Source organism: Silurus aristotelis (assembly GCF_946808225.1).
Source record: "Silurus aristotelis genome assembly, chromosome: 13".
Classification (NCBI taxonomy): Eukaryota; Metazoa; Chordata; class Actinopteri; order Siluriformes; family Siluridae; genus Silurus; species Silurus aristotelis.
In genome coordinates, this window is record NC_139586.1 from 27,372,449 (window position 1) to 27,399,948 (window position 27,500).

General features: G+C 42.2%; 1 protein-coding gene across 5 annotated transcripts in view; it reads right to left on the minus strand.

Annotated features, from left to right (window-relative positions):
- The window catches only part of nfia (nuclear factor I/A), a 148,822-nt gene that overhangs the window by 38,564 nt on the left and 82,758 nt on the right, over positions 1 to 27,500 (minus strand). For all 5 annotated transcript variants that reach the window (XM_083559253.1, XM_083559252.1, XM_083559254.1 and 2 more), the window contains exons 3-6: positions 25,616 to 25,681; positions 19,648 to 19,722; positions 7,234 to 7,351; positions 3,702 to 3,829 (exon numbers count right to left, since the gene is read on the minus strand). In XM_083559253.1, coding sequence (XP_083415379.1) covers positions 3,702 to 3,829; positions 7,234 to 7,351; positions 19,648 to 19,722; positions 25,616 to 25,681 — 387 coding nt within the window. The remainder of the gene's footprint in view (positions 1 to 3,701; positions 3,830 to 7,233; positions 7,352 to 19,647; positions 19,723 to 25,615; positions 25,682 to 27,500) is intronic.

Genomic DNA, 27,500 nt, shown 5'->3' on the forward strand with positions numbered 1-27,500 from the left:
AAGTTATATATTAAGTGAAATTAAATATGTATCAACAGTGACACAGGTGGCGGGAAAGTCACACTACATTTGCGCTGCCGCTATCGATTATTTGAGTAATCGGATAAGAAGTAGTTTTTCTTGATTAAAGAGCAATAGTAAATATAGAAGAGAAAATAAGACGGGTTTATTAAAATAAACGTCATTTGTTTGCTTTTTTTTTTTAAACGAAATAAAACATTATTATTGCTGAAAATGCAATCTGTGAAAACTAAACCCATTTAGTTTATTTCATTGCCATATTATACAAAAATGCAACTACAAATATATAAGTATAAAATCATAAATAAAAAAATATAAAAATCCATTTCAAGTTAATTTAAAAAAGGTAAACGCACTGTACGCTCTTTTCGTTATGTTTTAGTTTAAAATGATCCCAAACTTTCTGCCGTTTTCTTTGGCCTGAATCTTTTTTCACCCGTTTTCTATCAGTTCCTCCATTTTTCCTTCCGCAGCCTCTTTAATAAACGTACGCACGGTTTTTAGCCTCGTTTTGTGTGTACGCCTCTTCCCACGCAATGTGGTGGGCGGTGTGTCAGTAATAACGATCCGTGGGGAAACAGTGCGCTGTGTGTAGTTAAATGGACTTTTTGTATTTGAATTACTTGAGTAAGGAATCATTTCAGCCTGACACTACAATGACAGTTATACAAGTTATTGCACATGTAACAATTATTATTATTATTATTATTATTATTATTATTATTATTGCACTGAAATTATTGCACTTAGTTGCCCAAAATATTAACATTATATAAATGTGGCATGAAAATCTATAACTATATGTTATATATTATGTTATATATATATATATATATATATATATATATATATATATATATATATATATATATATATATATATATATATATATATATATATATATGCTGTACTAATAACCTCCACTCTTCTGGGAGGACGTTTCACTAGATTTCGTGGAGATGTGTGGAGATAGATTCAGCCAGAAGGGTGTTAGGGGGAGATGGTTCTGTAGCTCAGTGGTTAAGGCTCTGGATTAGAGATTAGAAGGTTGGGGGTTCACACCCTGGTGAACTTGTTTGAAGTTGATGGTTACGAGCCTTCCTCAAGGGCTCAATGCTGGGGTTTGAATTTGTGACCTTCTGATCCTGAGTCCAATGCCTTAACAACTAAGCTGCCACTCTTGGGGCCCTTGCGCAAGACTCTTCAGTCCTTACTGTTCTGTAATGTTCCAAAAAAGCACATTTCTGCATCAAGCACCTTGTTAGTAAAGTCAGGTACTGTTGGGGGGGCGCTTTCTCAGAGCATTATAGCAGGAGACCTTCCAATTAAACCCATGTAAAATGGATCTTCATGAAACTGTTTTGTGCACAGGGGCGTCGAGATGCTAGAACAGGTTTGTTTCTCCTAGTTCAAGGGAAGGGAAACTGAAAATGTAAGATGTCCCAATACTCATATTGTGTATATCTGCCACCTTGTTTCGAGTGCCATGAGGATCTCAGAGTGAGGATCTTTCAAGTCTTTAAAGATGGAGCTAGCTGAAAGCGAACCAGATTCCAACTGGCAGAAAAATCTGGAGAAGAGCATCAGTGTTAAAGTAAAGGTTAACCGTTTCCGACAGTTCGAAGGAGCCATAATCGGAAGGAAAATCTGCTTAGGCAGCATCGTACAGATGATAAATTTAATGTAAATGAACGACAAAATGAGCGGAAGAAAGAGATCACCGAGAGCGGGGTAGAGGTCAGCCATGCCGCTCGACTGACTGGAGAATTTAAGGTCTCTGTCAGAGCTGAAGGCTGGGTTTTATCGTGCATGGCCTTGTCTGTTACAGCCTCGGTGTGAGGTGGGAAGTCCTGCACATGATGCCGGGGGACGCTTATACACGGGGGTTTCAATCACAGAGACGGTGTGTGTGTGAGAGATGAGCTTGACAGAGGACAGTCAGGACGGATTTATAGTCCTTCACTTAGCGTCAATGCAATAGATCCAACAGAACATGAAAACACACACACACACATTTACACACACACACAATTACACACAGAGGTCAATGTCCCACAGTAAATATAGTGTGTAAGTGATAAATATTTTTACTGGCATGAAGTTAAATTCATACATTTTTCCACTGACATGTAATTGTGACTACATTTGCAGAGCGACTTACAACTGAGCAGGTAAGCATTAAGGGCCGTGCTCAGGGGCCCCGTAAAGGAGGCTTGGTGGTGCTGGAATTTGAACTTGTCACTTTCTTAGGCAAAGTCCAATGCCTTAACCACTTAGCAACCACCTCCCCTAGTGTTCCTCATGCCTTGAGAACAACAACACAATTCCACTTGTTTAAGCAGAGGAGGCTTGGCGGTGCTGGGATTTGAACTCATGACCTTCTGATCCAGAGTCCACTGCCTTAACCGCCTACTAAAAAAATGGTGTTCGCTCAATCCAAAAAATGTATATTCACGGCATTTGGAAGACGCCCTTATCCAGAGTGACTTACATTTGATCTTTTTCATCAATCAGCTCTGGGGTTTAGAGCCTTGCTCAAGGGTCCAACAGTGGCAGTTTAGTGGTGCTGGGATTTGAACTTGTGACCTTCTGATCCAAATTACAATGCCTTAACCACTAAGCTACCACCCACCCAAAATGGTGTTTGTTCAATCGAGAAATATCCAATTTCAGGACACACCCTTTTCCAGAGCAAATTACAACTGAGCAGGTATTGAGGGCCTTGCTCAGGGGCCCAGCAGTGGCAGCTTGGTGATGCTGGGATTTAAACTTGTGAAACTTGGGATTTAAACTCCGATTCACAGTCCAATACCCGAACAAAACCATACTTTCCTACAGTATTACAGGAATTTTATTTAATTTGAATTCTTTTATATCATTTCCAGAATGTAAATGCTAAAGGCTTTGAAGCAAGAACCTGTGACGTGAAAACGTTTTTTAGTAATAAAAGCGTATGATGTGTGTTGTCTGCGATGACACTGTTGTGTAGCTGCTGAGGGACTCGAACCATAAAATCTCGTCATCTTTATAAAATCCTCGAGTGTGAAGATGATTTTTTTTAAGTCAATGTTTTGGTTTTATACAGGAAATGAAGGCCGGGGTGTTTGTTGTTGTTGTTGTTTTTTTCTGGAAAAGCCGGTAACTGACACTACTATAAAACCCGCTAGATCAGACACGATGGAATCACCAGAGAGAAGTAACAGAAAATAAAGAGGAAAAAAAAACATCGATACACATTAAAATTCAATCTGGATACAAACAAGAATGAGACACGTTAGGAAAGTGAACAGCGGGGACAGGAGAATATACGGGTGAGTTAAAAAAAACCCTCCCCAAACTGCCTGGCATCCATAAAAGAAAACAATCCAAACACACACACACACACACACACACACACACACACACACACACACACACACACACACACACACACACACACACACACACACACAAATACAGCATATATGAATGAATGTATATTAATATATGTGTATGCTTTCTCATTCCTCAGCATCTAATCTTGTATGTGTGTGTTTGTGTATGTGTGTAAATACATTTGGACCATGGCCATTAAGTGCTTGGTTGGCTCTGTGTGTGTGTGTGTGTGTGTGTGTGTGTGTGTGTGTGTGCGAATGTGTGTGTGTGTGTGTGTGTGTGTGCGAATGTGTGTTAAGTGTTACCTGGCTCGACTTCATGCCAGCTGCTGGCTTGGCTTCCGCTGCCTGGGGATCGCCCCTGACCAGGGTAGTAAGACTCCTCACCTGGACTGTCCACCTCCTCCTCCATGCACTTGATTCGCTTTGCAGAACTGCACACAGACGCAGACACACACACACACACACACACACACACACACACACACACACACACACACACACACACACACACACACACACACAGGAATAGACTGATGAGAATCTGTGATTTAAAATACACTGTAATTATGCTAATGTTGTATATATAGTATGGGAAGTTTATATGGTTGCTGGTTAGCGCGTCCCGCTCAGCGCTAATCCCTGTAGCTATTTCAAGATGACCTCATCTCACTCTCAGAGTGGGGCAGAAGGTGCTTCTGTATCTCAATGTCAGTCAGTTCGTTCCTCAGTCTGTCCATATATCTTTCTATCTGTCCATCTATCTATCCATCATCTGTATCTCTATGTCCGTCTTACCGTCTGTCTGTCTGTCTGTCTGTCTGTCTGTCTGTCTGTCTGTCTGTCTGTCTGTCTGTCTGTCTATCTATCTATCTGTCTGTCTGTCTGTCTGTCTGTCTGTCTGTCTGTCTGTCTGTCTGTCTGTCTGTCTGTCTGTCTGTCTGTCGTCCATCTATCTCTTTATCTGTCTGTCCATCTGTTTACCTATTTTTCGATCTGTCCATCCATCTATCTTTCTATCTGTCCATCTATCCATCCATCATCTGTATCTCTATGTCCGTCCTACCTTCTGTCTGTCTATCTATCTATCTATCTATCTATCTATCTATCTATCTATCTATCTATCTATCTATCTATCTATCTATCTATCTATCTATCTATCTATCTATCTGTCTATCTGTCTGTCTGTCTGTCTGTCTGTCTGTCTGTCTGTCTGTCTGTCCATCTATCTCTCTATCTGTCTGTCCATCTGTTTACCTATTTCTCGATCCATCCATCCATCCATCCATCCATCCATCCATCCATCCATCCATCCATCCATCCATCCATCCATCATCTTTATGTAAGTGTGTCTGCCCATCTATCTATCTATCTATCTATCTATCTATCTATCTATCTATCTATCTATCTATCTATCTATCTATCTATCTATCTATCTATCTATCTATCTATCTATCTATCTATGCTGTGTAGATTAGGTTAAAATGGTGTAACTGTTTAAACACAATATTCCTATCACTTCCATCCTGAGGGCCCGTGGGAGCAGTGAAACCATTTGAACTCTACATGACATTGTTTAATGCTGACATCAGGACGGAGGAAATCTGCGTCTCTCAACGAAGATGACGTGTAAAAGCACAGCTGCAAATTAGACACCGAGCTCGCAGACGACCTCTGTAACGCCAGCATGATGTAAATCCTTTTCTCTCTCCGATGGAAAACTGGGGTTTTCTTTTGTTTTCGCTCGAACACACTTGAGAAAACTGGTGAAGTGTTTTCTAATAATATTGCTGGTCTGGACCGGGTGTGTGAGAGCGGTGCGAACTCCGTCATCTCTCCAGAAATCTGGTGTCGTGCAGTAAATCGAGGTCGTTTAAAGGACGTAAGCATGAGGTTCTCGGAGGCCAGAGGTGGGCTGATGCGCTGAACGTAACGTGGACGCTGACGAGGGTCACAGAGCTGCTGAAGGCTGAGCTTTGACGTGTATTTGTTAATGTAGTGCCTACTGGTGTTTTTCACTCATAATCACTTAATTACTCTCTAGCATGCAGCCACACACAGGCTTCTTGTTCCAGATGTTTTCTTTGGCAGGCCTGGCTAAAGAGGCCACTGAAGCATGTGGGTAGTTCACACACACACACACACACACACACACACACACACACACACACACACACACACACACACGCACGCACGCACGCACGCACGCACACGCACACGCACACGCACACATATTCGAACACAAATATAAACTATACATGTAGAATCACACACACACACACACACACACACACACACACACACACACACACACACACACACACCCTCTCGAACACCAACAGAAACCATGCTCACCTCATGTGTAAGCACTATAACTCAATTGCTGAAACTTTTACAGCCTTCTGCATGCGAGAAGCAAACATCTGAAATCCGTCCTCAACGTCTGGCAGGGTATTTGGATTCGAATGTGAAATGTGGGTGTTTTAAATTTATATGTGCGTATGTATACTTTGCCGTGGAGCGCCATCAGGGCCAGCAAGGCCTTTTCTGCTGTTCTGAACTCGATCAGAATCACTGACTTACATTTTACTATACATAAATATGTATTAAATTATTCCCAGCGGTCTCTTCTATTCATTTCATCACGTTTCTCTCTGTGGCGCTGCTCCAACAAGTGTCTGTTTACGTGGGAGTTTTTATCCAATCAGATTTCGACTCGGCCGCTCAGGCGCCCTCTAGCAGGTGTACAATAAATTTCCCCAGGAAAACCGTAATGCACAGGAAAAAAAAAAATCATCTGATGAGGTTAATATCGATGCTTCTGGTGGAGATGATGTATGCGGGCGGTGCAGTTGTGGCTACAGTGAAAGGAGATGTGTTAAATCGTGTGTTTCTCGCTTTAGTAATGACATTCATTCTCACTATGAGATTCCTGCCTGTGATGCAGCGCTCTGTTCTACTGCGTTTCTCTAGAATGTTGCTGCTTTCTATCGCCATGACGTCATAATGATGGTATTGGGAGGTGGATTGATTCAGTGCAGGACGCCACTGAAGGCCCGGGGGTGAACTGCACGGGCCGTCACTGTCACGTGATCCACGGCATACACTTTACAATCGTCCTAATGTTCATAGCATTGGGATTGCGGTGTGTATTCTGCATTCCAGATGCACCGATTTTCAATAAAACCAGACCATTTATTTTGTCCTTGATTAGAAATTCCAGAAACGTGAGGTGTATGAGTGTGTGTGTGTGTGTGTGTGTGTGTGTGTGTGTGTGTGTGTGTGTGTGTGTGTGTGTGTATGCACATGCATTATAAATGTACTGTCCAGCATGCAGGCAGTTAAAGTGACAAGAAAGGTTGCTAAATCAGCATTCTCAGTGGAGCTTTGATTCAGTGTCTATACTGTTTCCCATGCGGTCCCTATCTCTCTCACACACACACACACACACACACACACACACACACACACACACACACACACACACACACCTGTCTTTGAGACTGAGCCATGCCAAAAGAAGCAGGTAGGCACTCGGCAAAGCTTTCCACCGAGGCATTGTGTGTGCTTGTGTGTGCTTGTGTGTGTGTGTGTGTGTGTGTGTGTGTGTGCACGCAGGCGGGCGATACTAGATGGAGTCTCTAGGTGGACACACATATGCTAACGGCTCATGAACCTCCAACTCCTGCAGACTCTCTCCCACCCTCGGCCAGCACATCGATCTCTGCCTGCACTGATTAATTAAGACCGAGAGAGAGAAAGAGAGGGAGAGATAGAGAAAAAAGCGAGAACGAAAGCGAGAGAGAGGGGTAGCGAAAGCATATACGGAGAAAGGTACCTGCTAGAAGAGGTGCTGGGTAAGGGCCGTCTCATCGCCCCGGGGCTCATACTGTAGTAAGAGGAGCTATCCAAATCCGCCAGTGAGAAGTTGGGTCCTGTCCCTGCTGCAATCGGGGCTGTAACACACACCACACACACACACACACACACACACACACACACACACACACACACACACACACACACACAAAAACACACACACACATACAGAGAGAGAGAAAAAAAAGGAACGGTAAGAACACCAGAGATCTGGGAAAAGCTTCCACCCCTAACCAGGCATTAGATTTCCGTTTAGCCCTGTTCATCTCCATTCCCAGACCTGATAGAAGCACTTTGCCTCACACGGGCCTTCAACAAACTGCATTAGGTGGTCTCAAATCCCCCCGTCCACCACCCCCCACCTCCCCGTTGACCCCTCCTTTCCCGCCCCGGCAAGCCGCAGAGTCTCCTTGTGTAGATCACGGACGAGCACTCTGTTCTATCGAACGTTTTTTTCATCCACTCCATAAAGCTCTGATGCCTCTTTATATTCATCGCGACTGAGACCACTATTTTTGATGAGGACAGCGTAAACGTGTAAGAAAGCAGGCCTGGCCCTGCATACATAAATACCCCACAGCGTGGGCCGAGGATGGAACGGAGGAAGGGGGGGCGGGGGGCAGACGACAACACGCAAGAGCCTGATAGACACGCTAATGGGCCGCCTAATTAACATTGGAAGAGGACACGGTTATGTAGAAACTTGGAAAAGCAGAGCGAGAGTAAAAAGGAGAGCGTTCCGGCCAGCCAGAGGTGCAAAAGTTGGGAAGGGAAGGAGCGAATGCTTGGTGATTTCATCTCAGAGTGCAGCCGAAGGCCGGCTGTAGCGTCTAATAGAAGCGGCGGCGCCGGTTATTTACGAGGCACGGGAAAGCCAAGCGCATTTGCATGGCTAATAGTGGGACATGAAGTAATTTGTGTGAGAGCTAACCTGGGCACTGAGCTGCAGTAACTCACACACACACACACACACACACACACACACACACACACACACACACACACATGGACATACTGTACGCAGACACATGGTCCATGGCGTTGCAGAAAAAAAAAACTAACACGCTGCACTCAGTCTGCCCGGAAAGGAAATCAATCATAAAGGTAATCCACGGTCTCTAGCTCTTAAGGGCTTTAGCGAGTGCTTTTGCTCGTAGGATTTCCAAACCGAAGCCTGTGGCTATCAGGCTGGCATTGATCTCCTTCTCCCTCACTCTCTCTCTTCTACTGTCCCTCCCTTTCTCTCTCACCATCTCCAAATCTATGATTTTCCCGATGCTCCTTTTAGAGTTTCCAGTGTAGAAAGTACATTAGCTGAACGTTTCAATCTATTTCTTCCCTACTTTCAGAAGACCGTTCGGGGGCCGAGGGATGGAGGTAGAGCTTCTGAGTCAGGAACGGGATAAAATGAAACGACCGAGCAAAAGAATGACAAAAGCAACCTTTTTCATTGACAGACTTTTGTCATTGTTCACAAACAGGATCGTCAAAATGTGACGTTTTAGTTTTTCCTGATGGAAACTACGGATTGAAAAAGCACACGGCTGAATTTCTGTTTGGCATCTATGAATTCCAACCACACAATTGTACACATTACTGTACGTGGGATATTGACTGCAAAAGACCAGACAGGATTCACAATTTGACTGTACTGTATTAGCGTTTGTTCATTTCCTGGTTGTTCCTCCATTGTTAGAAATTTTAATTTTGTCGCGAATTAAAGGTTCACATGATTCAGCTTTGACCTACTTTAGACCACTGGTTGATCATTGGTTGATCTGACGCCGTTCACTCGCCTTCATTAGTGACATTCTAGATTCGTCTGCGCAATTCACCAATTCAAGACGCATTTACAAAAAAAAAAAAAAAAAAAAAGTTGAATAGAAGTTTAATCTTTGACAGATGTGACAACTGGTTTAATTATTTTGCATTCAAATATGATATGATTTATTTAATGTGGAGGTCAAACACGTCGTTTTGAAACGCTCCAAAGCAACCGAGAGAAAAAAAACTGTAAAGCAAATTAAAGTGATACCAGTCTTTCTGGTGCATCACGGTGACCTTAAATCATCCAAAATGTCTCAAAAATCTACTTGGACAAATTTTGTAGGTAATTTTATATACGTTCGATCGGTATGGGATGACCGGATCATTTTGCGTAGCTCGAACTTATGACATTTTGTCCAGGAAATAATGTTAAACGTAGGTAATAATAACAGCAGCCTGCTCTTAATCAAACCTTTGAGTCTAAAAATCTAAAACACTGAAAAAACATACAATACATGATCTTTGAGAAATTAGGAAGTTTCACTGAAAAATGTCTGTGTGTGTGTGTGTGTGTGTGTGTGTGTGTGTGTGTGTGTGTATGTATGTATGTATGTATATATATATATATATATATATATATATATATATATATATATATATATATATATATATATATATATATATATATATATATATAAATACATAATGTGTGTTTAAGACAGGTTTTGATTACTTTGTGGGGACCTGATGTCCCTATAAGCATGAAAATATGTGATTTCTTTTTTTTCTAACTTTAATTAATTAAAGAAAATCTATTAAAAAAAAATCCCAGAAAGTTTCCTTTTGGCTATTCAGTTTATTATTTAAGTGTGTGTGTGTGTGTGTGTGTGTGTGTGTGTGTGTGTGTGTGTGTGTGTGTGTGTGTGTGTGTGTTTAAGAGGTACACTTACTCACACACACACACACACACACACACACACACACACACACACACACACACACACACACACACACGTACACCCTTCACCAAACCACTGCAACTTAATGTGGCCACAAAAGCTGAAGGGTCTTTTTAATTGAAAGAGCACAAGAGCAGGAGGAAGAGAGAGAAAAAAAAATGCCTTTTGTTCAGGGGATTTTCAAAACTGGAGTATTTGACTACAAAAGCAGCAGTCAACTTCAAATCCCTGAACATCCGGCCTCTCCTTGTACACCCACCCAACCCCCACACGTACTTTTCACGATCTTCATAATGGGAGTTCTTCCTAAACTAGCATGAAGTGAGCCAGATGTGACAGGGGTTTCGTGTTCAGACTGAAGACCTGTTGTGTTAGAAAAACTGTCAACTTTGTGGCCTTGGAATGAACATGAAGGTCAAATTGTGGAGGAAGATTGATACCGAGTCAAATGCATTGGACTTTATCTATCACACCAAAATCTAGCAAACTGTGGCTCATAAGCAGATAAATATGCTAATTTCCAGTTTGTCCCAAAGCTGTTCCCTGGGGTTGAGGTTAGGGTTTGGGTCACTCTAAACCCTAGCAAACCCCTCACACTCCAACCCCTCCCTATGGACCTCACTTTGTGCACAGGGACATTTTCATACCAGTCTCACTAAGTTCCAGTAAACCAAAACTTTAATGGTCCAAAAGGGGACGGTGTGGGGAAAGGTTGACGGTAGATCAGTGGTTAAGATGATGGAATTCTGATTAGAAGGGAGTTCAAATCCCAGCAACAAATGGTTGGGTAGTTTCTGGGCCCTTAAACAAGGCCCTTTACCCTTGATGTAAGTTGCGCTGGATAAGAGCATTTGCCATACATGTACTTTTTTTGAACAAACTAAATTTTCTGAGAGCTAGAAGTTCAAATCCCAGCAACACAAGGAATGGTTGCTGGGCCTTTCGAGCAAGGCTCTTAACCCTTATTGCTCAGTGGTATAAATGGTATAAAAGCATCTGCTAAACGCCATAAATGTAAATTCCAACCAATCAGAAACAACACAATACTGAAGACCAAGTTCAACAATCTATACAGGTGAATTCAAGCGTTGATAGAAAATGTGCACCCTCACCGACCCTTGGTATGATGTTCAGGAGTCCACATACTTTTGGGTAAACAGTATGCAAGGTCTAATTCGATTCAATATCCGTCCAAAGTTTCGGGTCAATATCGATACTCAGTATCAGATCTTCAGCATCTTAAACCCTGTGAAACATTATCTTTGTGTTTTGAAGCTTAGCTGCATCGAGTGTCCTAGATTTGGGTCGGAGCTCTGCAGGAAGGCAGAGAAGGAGGAGGATGATTGGTTAACACTGTATTAGGATATGAAGGGCAGAAAACACTCATAGATCATCACCTCTCTGCTGAGAAGAGAATTTCGCAAAATATAGCTCTCACCGAGCAACACTGTCACATCCACGGCTCTGTCGTTATCCACGATGAATCTCGTGAAGCACTACAGCATTATGACTTGAAGAGTTTTCAGTGTACGCTGCCTTCACAGTGGCTTCCATCAGCGCAGACGGCCGCAAGGGCCAAGACTGAAAAGGAGCCGGGATGATGGCTGCTCCTCGTCTTTTCCATTAATCAACCTCTTTCCCTGTTCCGTCATATGGCTAAGCTTCATGGTACCCAGTGATATCCCAGGAGTCCCTGCTCCAGGACTTGGCTGTCCAAATATCTGCCAATGGTTCATTCTGTGCCAGAATATGCAAAACTACACAATGCAAAACTTGAATCCTGCATTTCTGGTTTGGAGGTCTATGCACACTCGTTCTTTATTCGCACGGTTTTCAAAGAGTGGTTCTGGGAAAACCCGGGAGATCAGTGATACAAAGCCAGAAGGAGGGTAATTTTTTCATTTTTGTGCCTCTATTATAAAAGTTAGTGTGTAAAATTATATTAAATGGAATGCAATTCTGTAGGTAAAAAGATCATGAAAAAAAACATCTCAGGCTCCAATAAATAGCCAAAACCTCTATTATTGTTATTTAGGGGTTTCAGGGAATCCTTAATGATACAAAGTTTTGAGGGTTTTTGCTGTAGTCCACCTGTTGTGGTTGAAAAATATATAAAAGCCTCTAAAAAGAAAAGCACTTTTTGCTGGTCTCATGTACTTTTACCAGGGTTCCTACACATTTTTATTTCAACATTCCATACTTTTCCAGACTCAAATATGCAGACCTCCCTAAAGATTTTCAAAACCATATTTAACATCTCAAATAATGATTTTAAATTGTAACTCTAACGTTAATGCCTTACGTTACGGTCTCTGATGTTTTCCATGAATTTGGTTTTCGTTTGAAAACTTCCGTCCACACTGAGATGCGTTTTCAGTCAAAAACGGACACATTTAAAAACGGAATTTTCACAAATACGTTGGAACCCCTTTTTACAGCACATTGAAATACTTTCTTTGACTATAATAGCAATGTTAGGAAGCTGGAATCAGCCATGATACAGCACCCCTGGAGCACAGAGGGCTAAAGGCCTTGCTCAAGAGTGGCAGCTGGGCAATACCAGGACTCGAAGCCCCAATCTTCCGAGCAACAACCCAGACCCTTAACCACTGAACTACCACTTCGAGAAAAAGTTCAGCTAGAAGTCCAGAGATAACGCTGTAGAGGAATGTGATTGCTATTTGTTCCCAATAAAGTCCATGACCACTTAATGTTAGTTGAGAGAAGGAGAGAATAAGATAAAAAAGGGGAGGAGGAGCAAGCATTCCGAAAGGGCGGGTCCAATCTCTAAAATTACCCCTGCCTGGTATTGACCGTCCAATTATGTGGAGTTCCATTTACAAAAACGTAGCTATAACCACTAACTTTTATGGAGAATTTCATTCCCCTGCATCCCACCCCCACCCCCTTTCCCCCATTTCTACACCGCCTTCCTCCTCTCTCTCTCTCTCTCTCTCTCTCTCTCTCTCTCTCTCTCTCTCTCTCTTTATTTTTTGTGTGTGGTGCTTTAATAGGATATTGATCGACAGAAGCAGATTCGATTGGGCTGCCACTGAATTGTGTAATGGGTGCACAAAGCCAAGGTCAGGGCGTATAGACAGGGAAGAGCTAAGGCGGCCTGTCGTCCATTCGATATCGCCACCCTTCATCTTCCGAATGGACGCCATCTCCGTGCTCAACCTCTCCTCCCCTGTTCACTTAAATAAAACTGCAAAGGAACACACATGCAACTTGAATTATGCTTTGACGCAAACCAGGTCCGGGTCCCCGGAATGCCTTCTAACCTGGAAAGTCACACAAATTTGCTCTTTCATATCGTCATCTGCTTACTCGTTTGGAGTGTCGTGAGCACACAGAGCTCATTCTAATCTCGAGAAGGTCTCGTTAGAGACGGGGACTAATAACGGAAGACTGATAACGGTTGACACTGGAGGTATGATATCTTCTGATATCTCTCATTGTATAAAGTCTATTTAAAACATGCATTTTTTTAGTATGTATAGTGTCTATAAAGCTGGGCCTGGACAATTTACATTTATGGCACTTGACACACACCCTTAACCAGGGCAACTTTAATCAGAATGGTGTGAGTTCAAATCCCATCAACACCAATCTGCCACTGCTGGGCCCTTGAGCAAGGCACTTAACCCTTCACTGCTCAGTTGTATGAATAAGAGTTATATTTATGACATTTTGGCAGATGCCCTTTACCCAGAGTGACTCACAACTATCTTGGATTTCTGATCAGAAGGTATTGACTTCAAATCCCACCAACTCAAAGCTGTATTTGCTGGACCCTTGATGAAGGCCCTTAACCCTCAAGTGCTCAGTTGTATGAATAAGATAATTGTAACTCGCTCTGGATTAGGGCGTCTGTCAAAATGCTGCAAATGCAAATCTTGTTCATACAACTGGCAGTTAAGGGTTTGGGCCTTGCTCAGTGGCCCAGCCGTGGCAGCTTGGCGATGGTGGGATTTGAACTCACGAACTTTAGATCCAAGAAATTGTAAGCCACTTTGAATAAGGGCATCTGCCAAATGCCATAAATGTAAATCTTATTCATACAAATAAGCAGTTAAGGGCCTTGATCAAGAGCCCAGCAGTGCAGCCTGGTGTTAGTGGGATTTGAGCTCATGCCCTTCTGATCAGAATTCAAACATTTCTACCACTGTGCTACCCCTACCCTAAGTCTAACTGTGCACTCTGTGTGGGAATGCAAATCATCCCATATAAATAAATGTCAAGTGTTGCTGGAATATAACAAGAATGGGGAAGGATGAAGGGATGGAAAGAAATCACTTTTGATTCTAACAGAGCAGCAAGCATATGCCACCCAGCATTGGTCTTTCTTCCCCACGTGTCACAGATGTTAGGATAAAAGCCAATGCCTCCGTCGAGCTGGATCAATTATGCATATTCCTTAATCTCATTACAATCATATGCCAGGACTTGGGATGCAGTGCAGGACTGACTGCGCTAATCGTACTAATATCTCTCTCTCTCTCTCTCTCTCTCTCTCTCTCTTCTCTCTCTCTTGACCTCTCCACACACACACATACACACACACACACACACACACACACACACACACACACACACACACACACACACACACACACAGTCGCATCATCCTGAACCTTCAAAAGCTCATCCCCTACCTCTCTCTCCAACACACACATACACACACACCTCACTAATCCACCCTCCTCCTGTGTGCTGTCACACTGCCATGCCGTGGTGGCACCCGGATGTTCTCCTTCTCTCCAGATGCTGTCTTTGTGATGGCAGGACGCACAAGGCCGTGGGTGGGAGGCTCCACGTACGGGCTCAGTGCCCAGGTCCACGGCGCCCCCTCTCTGTTTCCCCACACCACAGGGCCCCGCGATGAGATCACAGAGCACTGGGGATCAATGGCCCTTTGATCACTAGGATCCTGTAAGTGCTGACAGGCGCTTCGGATCGGCTATTGTTAGCGCCGATCGACAGGTCCGTATGGATCGCGCTGCGCTGCGCTCCGTCACTCTCCACTGTAGACGTCTGCAATTTATAAAGGTCACGTTTCCCTATCTGTGCGACCCCTTCCTGCCTTCCTTGATTCTCTTTGGGGGTTTGATGACCCTGATGTGATTCTATCTTTGTGCGGTCTTAGGCACTTATTCAGTGCTTCTAGCAGGATATTTTCATGCTATGATGGTCATATCTTTTTAAACCATGCTTTACTTCGTATCAAAAAAACAATGTTTTTCTTCGTCATGTATTGATGAGTAACGCAATCCTGTCAGAGTCGTCATAAAGGTCTATAGATGCATTCTGAACAAGTAAGATGGGACTCTCGTTTGGAGACCTGGAGATGGTTTGACAACAGCAGCCTGGGGATCCATGAAGTTGCGGAGCAGCACAAGGACTTTGAGAATGGATTTGGATCGTGTTAGTGTCAACTTTCTGCTACAATGTCTCACAACCTCAATTTGCATTTAACCATAACAATGATGCAACTCATCTAGTCAAGACGTACGATTTTATTTCTAGCCATAAAAATCTTATTGATCTTATTTAAAAAATAAAATACTATGCAAAAGCAGACTGGGTAAGATTATTATTATTGTTTTGAGTGTTTTACCGGTAAATTGAGTTTAATTAGCTTCAAAGGCATCATTTGAGGCATTGTATCTTTTAAGACTTTTATTTGAACTCTAAGGTTTGCCCAGTGGAAAAAGCTCAATAATCACACTTGACTTGTTCACTCGTATTATTTATTCCAAATGCTTGTTTTATGTCGACACACACATTTATTTACAACCTAATAACAAAAATCAAAGAGTCTGCAGTAATAAATCACCACACACTTTCCAAACATTATACAGTAATGTTATCATTTTTTTTTTATCTTGTTCTTTACACAAAATTCTCATCTTTTTTAGTTGTTCTGCAGTTTGATTTCGGATTCTCATGTTGAATATCTTTCCGTGTTCAGTAATGACAAAATACATTCGATAATGTTCAAATGTTGCAATAAGTTGAACTATTTCGTGAAGAAGTAAACAACAATTTCACTTTGTTTTTTTTGCATCGTAGCTACTGTGCGTTATTATTTATCGAATGAATTATTATTCATACGCACGTATGCGTGATCTCGATTTCGATAGCAATCTTAGTTTTAAGATCTTTTTGCACAAATGAAGAAAAAGTAAACTGTTAAAAAAAATTATTAACAAGCTAGTTTTAAGGTAATGAGATTAATTCGACTGCTTGGAATAAGCGTTTGAATATTTTGTTCTTCTTTTCTGCTTAGATGTTTCTTATTTTAAAAAGATTTCTCAGAGTGTATTTATTTTACTGCACTGGCAGATCATTTGACTTGTTTTTAGTCTGTATCTTCTTAAATCACTTATATTTCGACGTTCTTTTTGCAATAGATGGGTTCCCTCTTGAGTCTGGATCCTCTCATGCCATCTCAGGGAGTTTTTCCTTGCCACAGCCGTTTGGACTGTGGTATCTGGAGGGACTTTTTGTTGTCATGGAAAGCTGGAATCTGAAGGTGCTTTATATCGAAAAGACAATGGGAATACAGTTCTGGGACCAAAAAAAAAGAATGAGCAATAACTTTTGCTGGTGATCTTAACACGGGGGCAGAGCTGAAGGTAGCAGAGCTGAAGATGTTGAGGTTTTCGTTGGGAGTGACGACATGGACAGGAGACAAGGTGAGATTGAGCAGGTTTGGACATGTGCAGAGGAGAGACATGGGGTATATCGGTAGGAGAATGCTGAGGATGGAGCCACCAGAAAGGCGGAAAAGAAGAAGACTAAGGAGGAGGTTCATGGATGTGGTGAGGGAAGGCCAGGTGGGGTATGGAGATAGATGATCCGCTGTGGCGACCTCTAATGGGAGAAGCCGAAAGAAGAAGAAGAAGATCTCCATAATGAGAGGAAGTGGCAACATAGGGGAGGTGGGTGGTTGAGGCATTAGACTTTGGCTCTGAAGGCGGCGAGTTCAAATCAAAGTCACAGCAAAATACCACTTCTAGGCCCCTGAGCAAGTAGCAATAGTAATGAATAATCTCCATTTTAAAAAATGTGTGAAATGGCAATTATTTGGTTTCAATTAATCAATTTGGGATAGGGCTTCATATAGATCTGGCAACCTTCAGGCAATAGGTGGAACCTCCTCATTCCTCGCACAGTCTTTAGATAAAAAAGACAGTATTTACATATAAAAAGAAATCTCTAATACTATATATATTAGTTGTCTGCAAACTTTTCTTTATGAAGAAGCCCCCGATCGGATTTGTAAACTGATAGAAAACTGCTAGAAAACTCCAGTGTCAGCAGCGAATCAGAACCCTACAGCCGTGAGATAAGATTAGCAACCTCGGATCAATAAGATATCTGGGCTGCACGCAGTCCAGACTGTACCACTGTGAAGATTTCACTGTATATCGAATTCAAAGTCTGTTATTGCCGTGAAGAGAGCGCTCGGATCCTGATAGTTGCTGCTGAATAATAATAAATATAGTAACAGCACGGTTCATTTTCTTTAAGTTCATAGATGAGTAATTGAAAGCGCTCGTTGATGTCAAAAGAGTTGCAGCGCAAACGGAGAGCCGTTTCGCGGGAAAGCTATATTTTGCCACGCTTTTATTTTTCAGGAGCACAACGACTGTAGATGCGGCGCTCCAGCGTATCAAACGAGTAAGAAATGTGAAAAGTCTGTCCGAGTCGAGACGGCAATACAGCCAGGATGGACTTGTGGGGGAAAAAAAAGAGAACTGGAACACAGAGTGATGGAGAACGATGATTTTCAAAACTGTCCAAAAAAGCTATATCGATTTATTAAAACGCGAAAAAAACACAAATTGTACACACCGTGTCTGATTTGTCAAAAGTTTGTGGACACCTGACCATAAGATTGGTACAGTATGTACTTTTTTTTTTTTGAACATCCCATTCCACATTTAGTCTCCGTTTACTCTTATAATAACCTCCACTCTTCTGGGAAGATGTTCCAGTAGATATTGGGGAGATTTGTGGAGATTCATTCAATCATTCAGGTACTAATTTTATCATGTTTAATAGGGTTGAGGTCGGAGCTCTGTAGCAGGAAATCTTCCAACCCATGTAAAGCATATCTTAATGGCTTTGTATTTTCATGCTAGAACAGGTTTAAATCCACTAGTTCAAGTGAAGGGAACATTTTATGGAACCCTTCCAACTCCAAAGAACCACATAGGGCTGGAAAAATCAGGTTCAAAAATCATTTTCACATTAATAATGTTCCAGAATGTAGTTTGTCTTGTTTTAACATGGATGGCTCTCACTCAAAGAGGTTTTCTATAAGAAAAAGTTTTCTCTTCAGGTCTTCAGGTCTGAGCAAATAGTAATAAGTGATGAAAGAAAGCAAAAAAAAAAAAAGCCACCAATCAGAGTAGAACTTGTTGTGAACTCGTTTTCGATTGGCGCTTGGCGTATCTATTGATCACCAACATACAGTTCAGCATCGGTTCAACAGCAGAACATTTAGAGAAGAATACATGATGAAGAAACTCCAGACTCGAACTCGATTTTTTTTTCAAGTAATTGAAAAAAAGGTTTTGGGTTCATGATCATTGTAAGAAAAATCAATCAGTGTTTGAGTCATTAATATCATTCTATTAATAGTTCAGTGTGCTGAGAGTCACATTCGAGTCTTTTCACATAAACTGAGGTGATTAAGTAAAGAGTCTTGTGATAAAAATGACAACAGGAACATTATAGTTATAATAAATCATAGCACACATAGTACATTTGGAGGCAAAGACTTTTGTACTTTTACTCAAATAAAAGTTTAAACAGGCACTTTTACTGGAGTCACATGAGTGGATCTTTACTTCAACTCAACTACATGGTTTGTGTACTTTATCCACCGCAGCTGGGATGTCAATCAAGCATGGTTATTAAAAGGTTTGCTAATGTTCGGCGTTGTCTATTCATGCAGCTGAATGTTTATTGGCACATTTTGTAGTATCTTTAACTTGATTCGAGAGCGCTGCTGAATTCTCAATTCTGATTGGTCAGAAGGTTCTATAGCGGTATAGCTCTCAAAAATAGCGTTGATTTAAAGTTACACAGGAGCACACATCATGTACCAAATTTTCCCTTCAATGAAACTTGTAAAGCCAAACCTGTTCCAGCATAACCCTTGTGAAGATATGCTTTTAATCAGCTGGAGTGGAAGATCTCGAGTGGCCTGCTGTAGAGCTCCGACCTCAATCCTATTCAACACCTTTGGGAGAATTGGCTTGCGTTATCTCTTCCACCCAGATGACACAACCGATTTAGCTCGAGACATGTTCTGAACTGTTGTATACACTCCTAGATGTGCTCTAGAAGTTCTATAGACAATTCTAAAGATAATAAACCATTGTAGTGATGTCTATAGTAATAGATTAGTGGTTAAAGCTGGACTTTGGGTTGAGAACCATGAGTTCAAATCCCAGCCTCTCCAAGCGCCCACTCCTGGGCCCCTATACAAGGCCCTTGCAACAATGTGAGTCCGCTCTGCATAAGGGCGTCTGCCAAATGACATAATGACTTGTAATAAAGAGTGTAGGAACGTGGATTACAGAAAAGCAATAAATTCACATGGTTGAAGTGCGATGAAAAGGACTCACTCTGCGAGACTCGAACAAGTTCGGAGACAGTGAAGACGCCTGACGTGACGAAACTGTCCTGGAAGCCCAGATGTCCTAGAGAACAAAAAGACAGCATTAAAATGACATGCAGTACAGATTCAGGTTGAGGAAAAACTTATATGAGTAAATTCTTTCACTGTGACTGATAATCCCACTGAAACTGTTGCAGTAGATTAGCGAAATGTTGACAGTATAAGGAAATGTAGTATACAATAATAATATCTGGACTGTACATGTAAACTGGGACATATTTTTCAAAACTATGTTCCAAACTACATTTCGATGATTGGACGTAATCAAGCCAACCTGTTGTTTTCTTCCTTTGTTTTACAGTTTTTGAAGGAATCTCCCAAGGCAGTGCTTCATAATTCAGTAACAAAACCGCTTCTGTAGGTTTACAGTTACAGCTTTGTAGGTTCAACGAAAATCAACAAAATGCAATGTTTTTGACTTAATTACGCCAAGATAGAAAGCAACCCCACAGCCCCCCCCCCTCATAAACTCTACTACAACCTTTATACCGTATGTGTCAAGTCACCAGAAACTAGAAGGTGATATCAAGCTGCTTTAAGACAATGTCTATTGTGAAAAACGCTCTAGAAATAAAGTTTGACTTAAGTGTAAGCTGCTCTAGATAAGAGCAACTGGCAAAAATTTTATGTAAATTTCAGGATTGAACAAATATCATTTTTGAGAGGTGGTAGCTCAGTGCTCAGTGGTTAAGGCATTGGACTCCGAAGGTTCACGAGTTCAAATTCCAGCAAGTTGCGACTGCTGGGCCCATGAGCAAGACCTTTAATGCTTTGGACTTTGGAATTGGATCGGAAGGTCTTAGGCAGACCGTATTTGAGTCGATTCTTAGTACATAAAGAGAACGAGGGACTTTTCTGAGACAAAAAGTAAAACATTGACCGTTGGCTTTGCTGTTTTTGTCCGAATAGTTTTGAAAGATTTGAATGTATTTTGACAGCTGAACTATGACACACAACGACAACGTTTTGTAGGAGCCCCGGTGCAGTCGGGTTTGTTCCGAGGCACTGATATGTTTTGCAGAATAGCGTGCACTCGATACTTATCAATGTTTTATATAATGAGATTGGACGGAAACGTCACACACGCTGTCAAGAGAAAGTAATTGGGACGGATGGAGGGAGTGTTTAGGGTGATGTGGAGGGCAGATCACATATGGAGCCGATCCCCTGAGTGTGGGACAGTCTCTAGTCTCTCACTCACTCGCTCTCACACACACACACACACACACACACACACACACACACACACACACACACACACACACACACACACACACAAAGAGAAAGACAGAAAGATAGAAAGATAGAGGTAAAATGTCTCTCTTTCTGAAGGGGCCCTAAAAAGGGTTTATCTCCTAAATACATTATTTGAGCAGCAATAGGGTTAAGGGCCTCACTCAGGGGCCCAGAAGTGGCAGCTTGGTGTGGCTAGGAGTTGAATTTACAACTCTTGTATCCAAAGTCCAATGCCTTAACTACTAAGTGTGTGTGTGTGAGATGGTAGTGATATCTTTGATGACTCTGGTCACCCAAATCACACTCTCTGAGGGCCAGTGGGCCCTTAGTGGCCCCAAATTATAGTATTTATTGATCACACAGCAGAAGACCCACACCTTGGCCCCTGTCCTCCAACTGCTAAGGCACTTCAGTAAGTTGCGTTGAATCACATTGTGTTGAATCAAATCTAAATTCGATTCGATTCGCTTGCTGGTGCTGGGATTTGAACCCCTGACCTTCCGTTCAGAAGTCCAACATCAGAATTCCAACAGCTACCACTTGTTCACGGTTTTTATTTAACACACGTGGATTGGATTTGGATCGGACGCCCAGCAGATTGAGATTTCCTCAACGCTGATCCCGGAGGAGGAAATTTCTAAACCTGACGCATAACCGGAATGAATCTGGGACGTAAAAAATCCTTTGCATTATAAACATCACCAATAAAAACCAGCACTATTTCCTAATAAACAAACATTTCAAAGACAGAAATAATCCAGCTCTAATAATCGAATAAAGACGACGAACATGGAACACCAGAACTCGCTAAAGCCGACACCTGGAGCTCTTCAGACTGGAAGCCAGAAGAGAAAAAAAAGAGAGAGAGAGAGAGAGTTATTAAACAGGGCTTATGTGCTGCTCGGCAGTCAGAAACGCCGTAAAAACCCCTCGACAGGAAACAGTTTAGCGCTGACGGCCCCTGATATGGAGACGTACAACATGTGGACCAAGGAGAATTAGAAAGAAAGAAGGAAAAAAAAAAGAAAAAGATGGGATGTTCGCGGCTCGTTGCGAGAGAAAGTGCTGACGTTAGCGAGAAGCCTGTGCCTCCAGAGAGCACTGATGCTCCTTACGCTCGACGAGCTTCTGGTCTAGGAGTAAAAAGGGACAGGAAAAAGCATCGGGAAAAGACGAGTAAAACATAAAAGAGAAAAAGGAGATAGAGAAAGAGAGAAAGAGTCATAGTTTCCTTGCAGCTGTATATACTGTAACAACAATAATACAAGTGAAGCATTACTTGGAAAACAGAGGGATGACGCAATAGAGCTGAAAAAACATGGTGTAGAGAAAGAGAGAGAGAGAGAGAGAGAGAGAGAGAGAGAGAGAAAGAGAGAGAGAGAGAGAGAGAGAGAGAGAGAGAGAGAGAGAGAGAGAGAGAGAGAGAGAGAAAGAGCTTCCGTCACTGGAGTTCCACTATAGAGTGCATATGAAGAGTGAAGTTCACTGAGGTCAATACCATGAGTGCCTCATATAGGGAGGCAGGGAGCAAAGGGAAGGGGCCGGGCCTCTATATTTCAACATGGATAATCACTCCCAGCTGTGTCCACTGGTGTACTGAACACACACACACACACACACACACACACACACACACACACACATCCACCACACACATGTACATACACACACAGGGAGGACTAATAGTGTGTCTTTCCCAGCAGCTCTGAGACCTAAACACCGCTCACACATCGACAGCAACAGGGTTCAGACTGTTTGTGTTCACACACACACAGACACAGACACACGCACAAACACACACACACACACACACACACACACACACACACACACACACACACACACACAGACACACACACACCTCAGAGCAAAGTCCACTCGTTTTTACACACGTTTATATAGATGCTGCTAGTTTCAAGGGGAACTTTCTGTTTTTGTCACTCTTTTAGTGCCACCTGTCTCTCTTTGACTCTCTTACTGTCTCTGTCTCTCTCTCTGACTAACTCTGACTCTATTACTGTCTCTGACTCTCTTACTGTCTCTGACTCTCTGACTGTCTCTGACTCTCTTACTGTCTCTGACTCTCTCTGACTCTCTTACTGTCTCTGACTCTCTTACTGTCTCTGACTCTCTGACTGTCTCTGACTCTCTTACTGTCTCTGACTCTCTCTGACTCTCTTACTGTCTCTGACTCTCTCTGACTCTCTTACTGTCTCTGACTCTCTTACTGTCTCTGACTGTTTCTGACTCTCTCTGACTCTCTTAATGTCTCTGACTCTCTCTGACTGTCTAACTGTCTCTGACTCTCTCTATCACTCTCTCTCTCTCTCTTTCTCTCTCTCTCTGACTCACTGTTTCTAAATTTCTGACTCTCACTGTCTCCGACTCTCACTCTGACTCTCTCACTGTCTTTGACTCTCTTACTGTCTCTGACTCTCTCTGTGACTCTTGCTTTCTCTGACTCTCTCTTTGACGCTCCACTGTTTCTGACTCTTTCTTTAACTGTCTCACTGTCTCTGACTCTCTCACTGTCTCTGACTTTCTCTGTGACTCTCTTTCTCTCACTCTCTCTCTTTGACTCTCTCAATGTGTCTAACTCTCTCTCGCTCTTTCCGTCTCTCTCCTTCTTTCTCTCTGTCCGTTGGACACGTCCTGCATGATGGGAAACAGAAGAGAAGGATATCCTCTGGTCTTATCTAATGGCCTGTGGGTTGTGTAATGACCGCTCCTGACCCTGGAGTGCACCATTCTGCTGAGTGAAAATGCACGTAGCACCGGGGCACCAGGACAAGGTTTAGGGGAGATTTAAAAAAATGCAATCACATGTTTGCCCTGAGAGAGAATGAGTACAAGAGGTGGCAGAGGGTGTGAGGTGAGGGCATAGCAGGCTGAGGTCACAGCAGGTCATGAGGTCAGACCAGTTCTGACCAATTATGTAGGAATTGAAATCAGTATGATAGAATATTTTATTTGAAATCGCATAAGCAGATCATCAATTCACTTGAGAGCTTTTTGATTGCTAACTTATCACCTTTTTACAAACAGGCTTTGAAAGTCAAAAAAGATGCTGCTCTACCTCTGCCATGTTAATCTGAATTCTATGTGACTCTCAAGACATGCCTCAGTATCTGTAGTGTTGTGATACATTCACACATTCATCTATCTATCTATCTATCTATCTATCTATCTATCTATCTATCTATCTATCTATCTATCTATCTATCTATCTATCTATCTATCTATCTATCATATATATAGTGTTTTAGTGTAACAGTGTGTTTTAAGTTATAATAATTATTATTATAATATAGGAATTTTAAGGGAATTTAACAAGTGTGTGTGCAGTGCAGTGGTGACTGCTGTGTAGTCGAAACGGGGCATAAACACACCACCCAGAGTGAAAAGTATTTGTCTGATTTGTAACAAATCAAATCAAATAAAAGTGGTGTTTAGAGTTCAGGAGAAGAAAAGGAATGTCCTGCATGAAAATCCTGCATATAAGATAAGGAGAAGGAGGTCTGTCCTGTCTGTGTGTGTGTGTGTGTGTGTGTGTGTGTGTGTGTGTGTGTGTGTGTGTGTGTGTGTGTGTGTGTGTGTGTGAGGCGAGAGAGACGACCACTCAACTCGTCTATATGTGCATCTGACACCTAACTTTTCCAGCCGTATGTGATTCATCCTCAAACTGTTACCACAAATATGGAGGTGTACAAAAGTCTTTGTACCATGTAATGTACCCTTTATTTGAACTAAGAGATCCAAACCTACTTCAGCATGACAATGCCCCTGTACACACACAAAAAAAAAACAGCTCCAAGATATGAAGATATGCTCTACACTGGTTGGAGTGGAAGATCTCTTGCTATAGAGCTCTTGTCTAAAGCCTGTTGAACAATGAATGTGAACACTGACTGCACTCCAAGCCTCCTCACCTCACCTACATCAGTACCTCACTATACTAACACCCTTATTGCTAAATAAATCTCCACTAAATTTAGAGGAACATCTTCCCAGAAGAGTAGAGCTGATTATAAGAGCAGATGAGGACACAATGTGGAATGGGACGTTCAAAAAGGAGCACATACCAAATTTATGCTCGGGTGTCTGCAAACTTTTTTTTTCCGAAACAAAAATATTAGCATACTAGCGTGAGGACTAAGAACTACGTGGCGCCACACCATCACCAATCACCAGTGTTAGCAATCTGAATACAATATTATGTGAGAGGAAGGCCAGGTATTGCATGTGTGCTGGAACACACACTTACTTTCTCAAACAGCTCGGAGCAGTTAGTGAGCTTTGTGTAGACTAAAACGAGACCAAGCCGAGAACTTTTAAAGTACACTAAAAGTACGTCTCGTTAACAAAATTAGCTTCATGCTAGTGAGATGTGAACATATGAAGAGGTTTTTTTTTAGTAGTTTCTACCTGCACAACAATCAGAGATCACATGACCACATTTCTATCGCACGACCATATTTTTCTTGACTTTACACAGCAACAACAAGGGACAACAGATTCCTGAATTTTTCCGTTCTTTTTTTATGAGAAGCATCTCTTTCCCAGTGAACATAAAAGAAAAGAAAAGAAAAGAAAACTCTTGTTGGTGGAAAAAGAAAGAGTTATGTTTAGAATTTATGGCATCTCTTGTTCCTGGTCTCACATATGAGACGGAGACTCACCATTTTCTGGCTGGTCCTTGACATCCCCTTCACTGGGCTGGTTTGGACTTTCGGACTGCGTAGCTTCTGTACAGGAAATGAGAGAGAAGAGAGAGAGAGAGAGAGAGAGAGAGAGAGAGAGAGAGAGAGAGAGAGAGAGAGAGAGAGAGAGAAAGAGAGAGAGAGAGATAGAGAGAAAGAGAGAGAGAGAGAGAGCGAGAGAGAGAGAGAGAGAATAAGAGGATTAGAAGGACAGTCCTAAAACAGCCAGTTTGCCATATTTAATGTACCACAGTATAATGGAACTGTATAGACCCTTTTAGTGCCGATTCAAGGCCGTTTCTAGCCTGTTTGGAACCCTAGGCGAGATTCCTATTTTCAACCAACCCCCCAACCACCCACCCCCTCTCAATGCTCCACCCCCAAACCATACAAATCATTTGCAACCTTCCATTAAAAAAGGGTAATGTTTTTAATCAATCATTAATCATTGTAAAATTGCCTCAATTTAAGAATGTAAACCTACACCGTATATAAAAACAGGTGAATAATTGAAATAATCGAGGGCGGTGGCAGGGGGCGCTCTAGGCAACTGCCTAGTTTGGACAGAAACGTTGCCTACAAATGCTCACGTTGGCAGCGTGCACTTCCAGCAGTGTAAAGTATTTGTGTAAATGTGCTTCGTTTTTGTACTTTTTGGCTACTTTTACACTCCCCTACACACATCTGCTGCCTGGAAGCATCTTTTTTCTAAATTCCCAAAAACTTTTTTCAGAGGCGAATAAAAATATTGCCCCTTTCTGAGACTGGGAGGTGCATCAATACAGCGAACGGTGTACGTTATTATAATTCCATGTGCAATATTCATAATATGTGCAAGATGTTCTGAGTTAAAATCTCAGCCATACCAAGCTGCCACTCCTGGGCCCCCGAGCAAGGCCCTTAACCGCTCGACTGCGGAGATTTATGTTTTGCGAAGGAACGTCTCAGCGTATTTGACGCGCAAGCGAACGAAAACATTGTAGTCACTGATCGGAAGTCTAGCCGCCGTCCTGTTGGCAAGAGCCACTTAAAGCTGAAGCCAGAGAAAAAGAGAGGAGAGAGAGTGTGAGAGAGAGAAAGAGAGAGAGAGAGAGGCAGAGGTGGCTGATCTACTGGCAGTCGCAGCACTTATGGAAATAAGCCTGGATGGAGAACCCTCTAGACCTGGAAGTGCTGCATCTCTCATAAAAAAGCCCTATAAATTTGATGAGAGAAATCTTCTCCCAACAAGTGCTGGTTAACAGCACCATTAGCTGCGAAAGCAATGATAAGCAAAGATGCATTACAGGGACTTTCGGAAGAACCACCCCTGGTCCCGATGCTGTCTCTTTAATGGTTTTTACTGCAGCCAAAAAACCCAAGAAACCAGACCCACCCCCATACTACCCCCCCACCCCCCACCCCATTGCATGATTTAGATGCAGGGGTGAGTATTGATCTCGCACTGCGGATAAAATTGTCCGTGGGAGAGAAATATTGCAGATATCCACTCGAAGCGAAAGGTCTGCAGTGACTCAGGGTGGAAGGGCTCGCCGGAGAAAGAGGCAGCAAAAAAATGCGATTCGCTCGGACAGTCTAACAACAGAGTTTTTTTTTTTAAATAAGCCAAAAATAGTAACTTTTACAACGTCTTTAAAGGTTCCGGAAAAAAACAACAACCTCAGGGCAAAAAATACACAGACAAATAAAAAAAACAAAAAACACTTTCGAGTCCCAGTGTAAAGCCTCGTATAGACGATTGGTAACGAAGAATTTTTTTCAAAGACATTCAATGGTCCCATTATCCATAAATCAGCGATGCAGAGCCCGGGAAAAGAAAAGGCGATGATATAGGTGATTTAAAGCACAATCGGAGGGAAAAAAT